The sequence below is a fragment of the Martes martes genome (genome assembly GCF_963455335.1).
Source record: "Martes martes genome assembly, chromosome: X".
Lineage (NCBI taxonomy): Eukaryota > Metazoa > Chordata > Mammalia > Carnivora > Mustelidae > Martes > Martes martes.
This window is the reverse complement of record NC_137897.1, coordinates 55,699,972-55,709,887: the sequence shown is the minus strand read 5'-3', so window position 1 is coordinate 55,709,887 and position 9,916 is coordinate 55,699,972. Positions and strand designations below refer to the sequence as shown.

Here is a 9,916-nt window from a genome sequence, read left to right as displayed (position 1 = left end):
CAGAGGGAGAGGGCCAGCAAACGCCACGCTGAGCGCCAAAGACCAACGTGGGGCTCAATCCCAGGATGCTAGCATCAGGACCGGAAGTAAAACCCGGAAGCCAGGACTTAACTGACTGAGCCACCCAGGCGCTCCTCTTCTTGCACATTTCAGTGAGGTATGGTACCTATAGGAGATGGGCATTGAAGTCCAATAGGCCAGGTTTATCAGGAAGATGGTCAACAAAATTATTCTGGTGTGAGGTCAGGCACATCGTGCCTCAACTTACTCATCAGGAAAATGGAATTAAATACACCCCCTCCTCCAAGAATTCAGTATCGTTACAGTTTCGCATTTAACAGTTTAACTAGAAATACACTATGGAGAGACTGAGGCCTAAAAATCTATTAAGTATCTGGGGTGGCCGAAAATCATCTCAATCTCTTGCTGACTGCCGTTGAAATACCCACAGTTGAGGGTGAGAGCTGCGGGATCAGACGGCTGTCCATAATCTTGGCATGGTCCTTGGGAAAGATTTCAGGGGTGAGGGAACCTCGTGTCGAAAAGCAAGCTAAGGAAGACTGAGGGAGAGTGAGTTGGAGACTTCCTGTGCCGTTACGTCCTCCACTTCTTCCCCCCTCCCCCACTGCCGCCAATCACCAATTCTGACCCTTAAGGCACAAAGGTAGAAAATCCCATGGGGTCTCAGGCCAGGAAGCTTCTCATTGTCCCGCTCTGACTAGAAACTCGGGGAATGGGAAAAGGCCACCCTCTCCCCGCCTGTCCCCTGCTTTCTTGCTCCTTGCCACGCTGGGCTTGCTGTGGCAAGTGGGAAGCCGTCTCCGGCTGCAAGCAATCCTTTTTGCAAAGCCGAGGAATGAGTGAATGAGAGAGAGTGACAGAAAGAGAGAGAGTGTATGTGTGTCTGTTGTGTCTCTGTGGTGGAGGGAGGATTGGGGGTGGGATTCCATGACGTTACCGGCTCCGCCTCCCGGTATATATAAGGGGGGGGGCGCTTGGCGCGCAAGGACCCCAAGCCGCAGCTTTGAAGCCTGAACAACGAAGTCGGTAGCCCCAACCCAACTCGGCTTAACTCAGCCTCACCCAACCCAAACTGAGACTCGCCTCTCCCTGGGTTTGCAACAGCTCTCTGGTAAGCCTCGGGGGCCGACAGGTGTGTCGGAAGGGGATCGCGAGGGTCTGGGCATACCTAGGATTCCCCGGCAACCATAGCGTGCAGTTGCATCAACGCGGCCGTGACCTGTTGCTGGGCGAGACCCCGGCCCCGGGATGGTTCCCGTCTCCACCTCAGCCCCAGACCATTTCTAGATGAAGCCGGGAGCTGAGTTGGGGGGCGTAGGGTGGAACCCCTCTCTGTTGCAAGCAATTTCGTGCTGCCCTGGGGCCCCTCTCAGGGTGCATCTCCAAATCTTCAGATGTCGAAGCCCCGCCCCACTGTTGATTCTTGCTGGTCAGCCTTGCAGGGGCGGGAGGAAGTGGGGGAACATTTGCTTACTCCCCTGGGCGACAGCAGCACGATTTACCAGGTGTGGGCTTGGTGAGTAGGGGTGAAATTGAGTCGGTGCTCACTTTTTGATCTGCAGGGGAGGTTGGCCTCCCCCCACCCCTCCCTCCCGGCAGTCTAGGAACCTTGCCTATTAAGTAACCTTTGGGATAAGCACCGAAAAGGAACGTGGATAGTGGATGTGAGAAGGGGGTTCTGCCCAGATTTATTTGCTGGCCGCTCCTGGGGTGAGTTCTGTTTAATTCTACAGGCCAGGGAATGGACCCAGATTAGGTTCCGTGGTTCCTGGGTTAGGGTCTAGGATAAACCCTAATTACCCCGTCAGAGAGAGAGAGAGAGACAGATACTGAGCACTCATGAGGTGCCGGGCTACTGTACCCCAGGGGCCTTTCACATGTCTTTTGTGCATTTAGTCCTACAAACCTGTGAGTTACTGTTTATTCCTACTTGTTAAGGAAGAGACTGAGGTTAGAGGAAGACACTTGCTTTTGCCCCTTAAATGTCCTCCCCACCCCACCCCCACCCCCCCATCGCTCCTTTGCTGGATGGAGTGGGTATTGTCATGCACTCTCAGAGCTTAGGGATAATGAGCCCCATTGAAGGGCTTTTTGTCTTGTTTTTCACCAGATCTTAGGCTCCTCTGCAATTTCAGCTAGAATGCTGTGGCGGGCCCTTCGCAGAGTGGGTCAAAAGCTGGTACGCAGACGGGCGCTGGAGCCAGGCATGGCTGAGACTCGCCTTGCCCGATGCCTGAGCACCCTGGATTTAGTGGCCCTGGGTGTGGGCAGCACCTTGGGTGCAGGTGTGTATGTCCTGGCTGGTGAGGTGGCCAAAGATAAAGCAGGACCGTCCATTGTGATCTGCTTTTTGGTGGCCGCCCTGTCTTCTGTGTTGGCCGGACTGTGCTATGCGGAGTTTGGTGCCCGAGTCCCCCGTTCTGGTTCTGCATATCTCTACAGTTATGTCACAGTGGGTGAGCTCTGGGCCTTCACCACGGGCTGGAACCTCATCCTGTCCTATGTTATAGGTGAGATGCTGGGGCCGGGAGGGATCCTGTGCACGGCAAATGAAGGGGCGTGATGGTGAAGTGATAAATTAGCATTTACAGGACTTAAGTACCCCTAAATGTGTGTGTGTTGGGGAGCCGGCTGGGAAGGTTGAAGGTGTGGAGAAATTGTTCTTTCTCCTTAACCTCTGTCCTGGGGTCGTAAATTGACTGGTTTTGGTTTTTTAAAAAGCAAGGCTAGGGGCGCCTGGCTGGCTCAGTCGGTGAAACATGCTGACTCCTGATCTTCAGGTTGTGAGTTCAAGCCCCACTCTGGGTGTAGAGCCTACTTAAAAAAAAAAAGGAAGAATAGGTGAAAACAGCAGGGATTATTTGTGTGACTGGTTTCCGGGGGTGGGGGGAGGAAAATTGACCCCATTGTTTTTCCCTCTGCTCCCCCAGGTACAGCCAGTGTGGCTCGGGCCTGGAGCTCTGCGTTTGACAACCTGATTGGGAACCACATCTCTCAGACCCTGCAGGGGAGTATCTCACTGCATGTTCCCCATGTCCTCGCAGAATATCCAGACTTCTTTGCTCTGGGTCTTGTGTTGTTGCTCACTGGTGAGGGAAGATACAGGGAACCGGTGGGGGCAGGGCTAGGAGGGACCAAGCCAGAGACAGCCCGGTGGAGGGGATAATGGTGAGAAAGAAGATAAGCTGAGTGGGAAAGCTGTGCACGGAAGCGGGAAGCAAAGCTCGGATGGACTTTTCTGAGTCCTGATTGCTTCTTTCCCACAGGATTGCTGGCTCTGGGGGCTAGTGAGTCAGCTCTAGTCACCAAAGTGTTCACAGTGGTGAACCTTTTGGTTCTCGGTTTTGTCATCATCTCGGGCTTCATTAAGGGGGACCTGCACAATTGGAAACTCACAGAAGAGGACTACAGACTGACCGTAGCTGGCCTCAATGACACCAATAGGTTAAGATATTAACTCTCAGGAGCTGCGGGGCTGGGAGCATGAGGGGGAGCCAAGGGGGAAGCCATGCTAAGGGCTTCGGGATTGGGTTGGGGAGGAGGAATGGGGAGCTGAGGCCTCAAAGACCTGGCAGAGTAGTTTGGCATCAGAGAAAAGGCACAGAGGAGGCTGAACACACCTTTTACCTTTTCTATTTGTTTCTTGCACTTTAGCTTGGGCCCCCTGGGCTCTGGAGGATTTGTGCCTTTCGGCTTCGAGGGGATTCTCCGAGGAGCAGCTACCTGTTTCTATGCATTTGTTGGTTTCGACTGTATTGCTACCACTGGTAACACAGTCACTGTGGTTCTGTCGGGGGCTGGGGTACAATGTATGCTCAGATGGCATGCACGTTGGCGGCGGCGGCGGGGGGGGGGGTGTTGGGGAGTGTAGGGGAGGGGAACTGCTTCCCTGATTCCGAAACTTGTGCCCCTTCCTGCAGGCGAGGAAGCCCAGAATCCCCAGCGTTCCATCCCTGTGGGCATCGTGATTTCACTGTTCGTCTGCTTTTTGGCGTATTTTGGGGTCTCTTCGGCACTTACCCTTATGATGCCTTACTACCAGCTTCAACCCGAGAGTCCCCTGCCTGAGGCATTTCTTTATACTGGTTGGGCCCCTGCCCGCTATGTTGTGGCTATTGGATCCCTCTGTGCTCTTTCTACCAGGTCAGTGGCGAACGTTTGTTTTCCTCTGCTGTAGGAGTATTAGGCTTTAGCGTTCAGTGCTCGCGAATACCCCTTCAAAGGGCTGTGAGGAGGGGCACCTGGGTAGCTCAGTGGGTTAAGTGTCTGCCTTCGTCTCAGGTCATGATTCAGGGGTCCTGGGATCGAGCCCCACGTTGGGCTCCCTGCCCTGCAGGGAGCCTGCTTCTCCCTCTCCCACTTCCCCTGCTTGCATTCCCTCTTTCTGTCTCTCTCTGTCAAATAAATAAATTCTCTAAGGGAAAAAAAGGGGGCTGTGAGGAGAAGGCTGCGTGGGGACAGAGACCGCAGTGAACTCATGCCACTCTGGCCATTCCTCTCTCAGCCTCTTGGGCTCTATGTTCCCCATGCCTCGGGTGATCTATGCGATGGCAGAGGATGGCCTCCTGTTCCGTGTCCTTGCCAGGGTCCACACGGGCACACACACCCCCATCGTGGCCACTGTGGTCTCTGGTATTATTGCAGGTAAAAAAAAAAAGTCTTTGCCCTTCCCCTAGTTGTTTCACCAATTCCCTTAACTCTGCTCTTCCCTTCTCTCATTTCTTGGTTTCTGCCCATCAATTTCAGCATTCATGGCATTCCTCTTTGAACTCACTGATCTTGTGGACCTCATGTCAATTGGGACCCTGCTGGCTTACTCTCTGGTGGCTGTTTGTGTTCTCATCCTCAGGTGAGACTCTCTCTCTAAATCGGGATTGGATTTTTTGGTTCTCGGATTGAGGAACGCTAGAGGTCTATTCCTCCTCCTTCCTCCACCTGCCTTATCCTGATTCTCCTGGAGGGATGTGGACAGCCCAGCCCGTCAAAAAGAGCTTGGAGCCTTGATGATGAGGGAGGTTAAGCTGCATGGGAGAAGATGCTAAAGCAGTTAGGGGTCGTCCTTAATCCTGCCTTCTTACTCCTGCCTCAGGTATCAGCCTGAGCTGAGGAATGATGAAGATGAGGTGGAGTTACAGGAGGAGAAGCTCCCCGAAGCAGAGAAGCTGACCCTGCAGGGACTCTTTTGTCCTCTCAACCCCATCCCCACTCCGCTCTCTGGCCAAGTTGTCTATGTGTGTTCCTCATTGCTTGGTGAGCAATGAAATTTTTCTCTAGGGTGGTGGTTTCGAGGTCGCTGTAACGGGGTGGTGGGGGGGTGTGGTGGAGTGTGTGGCATTTGGTGGCTGAGGATGAACTAGAGAGAGCGTGGCCTTCCTTGGAATGGGGTGTCTGATGTCTTCACATGCTGGTCTCAAGAGCTGGTTTTGATATTCTTCACCTTGACCCTTGAAGCCCTGCTCCTGACTCTTCTTTGCCTGGTATTGGCCCAGTGGCCCATCCCACTGCTTTCTGGAGACCCGGTGTGGACCGCAGTGGTTGTGCTGCTCCTGATGCTCATTACTGGGATCACTGGGGTCATCTGGAGACAACCACAGAGTCCCACTCCCCTGCACTTCAAGGTAAATGACCTCTTTCTTCCCACCTCCCCACCCATCTCAGAAGAGTAGGCTCCAGATGCTTTGGGCTCTAATAAGGTTCGTAAATATTCTTTAATTGGACGAGGAAGGAGAAATACCAGAGAAACCTAGGCCGAATACTTCTCTCACCCTCCGTAGTTCCTTTCCAGCTCTGTTTCCCCAAACTGTGTATCCTTGGAGTCCTGTAGGAGGTGCAGTGTAGTGGGCATTGAAATACACAAGATGAGTAGGAGCTGGACCCTCCCTTTCTGGGCGAGTAGGTTAGGGATCTCTTTCTAGGTCACCTCATGGGATATACAAAGAAGGTTTTGCTTTGTTCCCAGGTACCTGCTTTGCCTCTCCTCCCACTAGGGAGCATCTTTGTGAATGTTTACCTTATGATGCAGATGACAGCGGGCACCTGGGCCCGATTTGGGGTCTGGATGCTGATTGGTAGGTATCCACTGGGGAAGAGTAGTCCTTTTGGGTGTCCTACCCCAATTCTTTTCCCTCTTGGTCTCATGTAGGGAGACATGTGAAGCTTTTACGGATCACTATTTCCCTACCTTACTGCTCCCTTTCCCCACTAGGCTTTGCTATCTACTTCGGCTATGGGATCCAGCACAGCCTGGAGGAGGTTAAGAGTAACCAAGCCCCACTCAAGTCTAGGGCCAAAACTGTAGACCTTGATCTCAGCAGTGCCTGTACACATTCGATCTGACGTCATCACCCCTGAATGCTGTCTGGTCCCCCTGCACAATAATGGCTAGCACCCTTGAGCACACGGGAAGCCAGGGCTCCCGTGGGATGTGGGTGGGGGACCGCTAACAGAGCTCTGTATTTATTGTGGAGTGAAGGATGTGTCTTTGCTGTTTCTCCTCTTGGTTTTTAAATTTTTATTTTTAGTGGTCTCCTTTCCTATCGTGTCTGTAGCTGCTTCCTGGCTTTTACAAAATTATTAAAAAGAAACCAGAAAAAGAAACCATGTCTTGTTCTTTGCTTGCTAGAGATGATGTGGGGCCTGACTTTTGGTGTGGAGAGAGCTTCAGATAAGTGTGCTGCGTTTGCTCTAGTCGCCGCTAAAGGATCTGTTGTGCCTGTGTGTTTCTTGTTGGCTCAGGGTTGGAGGTGGGTGGCATGAGCACTTGTCAAGCCTAGTCCCACTTAAAGGAATGATCTTGAGATAGGTTTCCCTCTTGCTATACTAAAGGTTAGCTTCTGAGTAAGTAGGACGGCAATACTTGCCTTTGAGATTTGGGGGTGGACTCTGATCTCCACACTGGCATTGGTCAGGACCTACACTGAGACCATTGTCTTCTGTTCCACCCCTTCTAGTTGGACCGGACCCAGACTCTTGTGACTGCCTGGGTAACAGCAATTTTGGCTAGGGTATTTGGCCCTGCTGGGAGGAGGGGTGGACCAGAGTGGGGTTTGGTAGAGGACTGTATATACATGTAGATCCCAATGGCTGTAGAAGTGGTAAGGCAACAGAGGTCAGAGCTTTGCTCAGACTGAGAATGATTCATTCATCCACCTATTCAACAATGGAGCTCCTTTTAAAATGCTAGGCCCCATGCTGGGCGCTTGGGATACAAATATGAATAAAACCTCTAGTTCCTGCCCTCAAGGAACTCACCATCTAGAGGGGGTGAAGCAGGTACACACAAAATAAATGATGTGACTTGACACCGGGGGAGGGGTGAGTGCTGATTGCTACAGAAACATAAAGAAGGACATGCTTGACCTGAGTCTTGAATGGGTGTTCCTGAAGTGGACTGAGAGGAGGGCTTGTTTGTTGGAGAGTGGTGTGCACAAAGCCACGAAGTGTGAAGAAGCACATTGTATTTGGAGGCATGGCCTGTAGTTTAGTGCGGCTGGAGGGTAGCCTGTGTGGGGTTGTGAAATAAAGCAGACCATAGGAACAGTGTGGGTGGCTTTGTATATCCTACCAAGGAATTCAGGTGTTCTCTTTGTAAATAGTGCGAGTGTGGAGGGGAGGGGGGCAGGTAGTGAAGGAGTCTAAGGAAGATGGTTGGGTTTGTTAGTCCCCACAGCAGCAAGAGGGGTGCTTCCAAAGAGGCTAGGGGAAGTTAGAGCAGCGGGATAACAGTCACCATTTCACCCTTGTGTGACATTGCTAGTAGTAATTAGGAGGACGTTGCAATCATTTGGGTAACATATTTTAGGGTTCTTGGTCAGTTGGATGTAGGAGGTAAGAAAGAAGTGGATGGCTTCGATTTCTGCATGAAATTCCTGATTGGGTGATGAGATTATTAGCCAAGATGGCAAAAGAGGAATAGCATATTGGGGGAAAGATGAAATCAGATCAAGGTATGCTAGTTTATAAACATATAAGAATTTAGCTTCATATAGGTCAAGATACGTAATCAACAACTGGAATTTGAAGCTAGGCTAGAAGTCCAGGCTAGAGTGTAAGATTTGGGGGCCATCAACTCAGAGCACACATGTGTATTTGGGGGAAATTGGCGGGCTCAGTTGGTAGAACATGTGAGTCTTGATCTTGGGGTTGTGATTTCAAGCCCCACATTGGGTTTAGGGATTACTTTAAAAAAAAAGAAAAGAAAAGAAACCTCTAGTATAAGTTATATAATTATCTTTATATACAAAGAGCTCTTACAAATCAGTAAGATGAGGGGCGCCTGGGTGGCTCAGTGGTTAAGCAACTGCCTTCAGCTCAGGTCATGATCCCAGGGTCCTGGGATTGAGTCCTGCTTTGGGATCCCTGTTCGGCTTCCCCCTCTCCCACTTCCCCTGCCTGTGTTCCCTCTCTCAGTATCTCTTTCCCTGTCACATAAATAAATAAAATCTTTAAAAAAAATCAGTAAGATGAATAACCTGATAGTTGAATCAAGGATATAAATAGTTTGCAGAAAAAAATATGTAACACCAACAAATACTGATACTCAGCCTCACTCATTAAATGCAAGACAAAACAATTGAGAACTCAGTTCTTAACCTTATAGATCAGCAAAACAAATTTTTGTAAGACTTTATTTTGAAGTAATCTCTGCACCCAATGGGGGCCTTGAACGCACAACCCTGAGATCAAGAGCTGTGTGCTCTACAGACTGAGCCAGCCAGGTGCCCCCCTCCTTAAACCAAAGTTCAGTGATTTGGTGTTGGCAAAAGTGAGGGGAAACAGACAGTCTTATACTTGATGGGGATTTACATTGTAACTTTTGTGAGAGTAATTTGATAATACAAGAATTAAAAACATTCCTTTTGATCTGACAATTCCACTTACAGGAATTTTTAAAATTTCACTTATATAAGGATATATACTGTGACATTTTAAGACAATAAAACTTGGAAGCTACCGAGTGTACATCAGCAAAGAACTAGTTAAGTTACAATACATTAATTGGTGGAATATTTACAGAGCCAGTACAAAAATGACATAGAATTCTATGTGCCAAGGGGTGATACGGAAAGCTCTTCAAGATAGACTATTAAGTAGGAACAAAACAAAATGGAACAAAAACCCCAAGGTGCAGAACATTTGTGTGACGTCTGTTTATACATAATTTTTTTTTTCTGGAAAAATATATAGGAAACTTAACTTCTGGTTTTTCTTCTGTACTTTTTCAGTTTTCCTAACCAAATAGAAGCATTACTTTTCTCATTCATTTTATAATCATCATAACAGTAAAAAAAACAGTAAAAAATTGGGGGACCTCTAACATTTAAGGGATGAAAGAAGACTCAGCACCAGAGATGAAGAAAGAATGACTGAAGAGACAGGACAGTGATGTGGGAAGTCTAGGGAGGATAGGACTTTCCAAGAACAGTCAGCGATGCCAAATGCTGCCTAAAGAGCCATGTTAAGTAAGATGAGGACGGAAGAGGGTTCATTGGCTTTGTCAGTAGGTAATTTGATCATTTCATGAGTAGTTTTGGTCAGATGGTAGGAGTGGGGGTCCTAAGGCAGTGGGTAGAGTAAATGGAGGGTGAGGAAGCAGGTACAGCGTTTCAAGACACCAGCCAAAGGGAGTTGAGAGGATTTTGTTTTATAAGATGGGCTGTTCTGGTATTTTCATGCTTAATGAAGATTGTCAATGGAGAAAGTGAATGCATTTTGGTTCTACTGTTGAAATAAATCATTTATGAAGGATGGACTAGTTCTCTGCTTTGGTTTTCTAGTCTTTTTTTATTCAGTGTGATGTTTCCCATACTTCAGACCTTCAGGATTTTTTCTCTATTTGTGTAATTCCTGTAATGTTAAAAAAAAAAAAGAACCCAACTCTCACTTTTTAAAGCTT

The 9,916-nt window shown here is 49.2% G+C and overlaps 1 protein-coding gene across 2 annotated transcripts; it reads left to right on the top strand.

Annotated features, from left to right (window-relative positions):
* Positions 1 to 1,005: 1,005 nt before the first annotated feature.
* SLC7A3 (solute carrier family 7 member 3) lies at positions 1,006 to 6,596 on the top strand. Of its 2 annotated transcripts, none has more exons than XM_080794747.1 (12): positions 1,006 to 1,132; positions 2,132 to 2,531; positions 2,952 to 3,110; positions 3,288 to 3,465; positions 3,676 to 3,788; positions 3,942 to 4,164; positions 4,526 to 4,665; positions 4,768 to 4,870; positions 5,111 to 5,271; positions 5,473 to 5,639; positions 5,981 to 6,089; positions 6,227 to 6,596. In XM_080794747.1, the coding sequence occupies exons 2-12, from the start codon at positions 2,162 to 2,164 to the stop codon at positions 6,355 to 6,357; spliced, it is 1,854 nt and encodes a 617-aa protein (XP_080650873.1). In that variant the 5' UTR covers positions 1,006 to 1,132; positions 2,132 to 2,161; the 3' UTR covers positions 6,358 to 6,596. The 2 variants fall into 2 exon arrangements, with proteins under 2 accessions (XP_080650873.1, XP_080650874.1); XM_080794748.1 differs by lacking the exon at positions 1,006 to 1,132 and adding an exon at positions 1,474 to 1,537.
* The last annotated feature ends 3,320 nt before the right edge of the window (positions 6,597 to 9,916 follow it).

What these genes read in the sequence shown, in the direction of transcription:
- SLC7A3 (XM_080794747.1), top strand. Translation starts at nt 2,162, where the DNA reads ATGCTGTGGCGGGCCCTTCGCAGAGTGGGTCAAAAGCTGGTACGCAGA. An exon ending in CTCTGTGCTCTTTCTACCAG is followed by an intron (nt 4,165 to 4,525) that starts GTCAGTGGCGAA and finishes TTCCTCTCTCAG; the next exon opens with CCTCTTGGGCTCTATGTTCC. An exon ending in TGGGGTCTGGATGCTGATTG is followed by an intron (nt 6,090 to 6,226) that starts GTAGGTATCCAC and finishes TTTCCCCACTAG; the next exon opens with GCTTTGCTATCTACTTCGGC.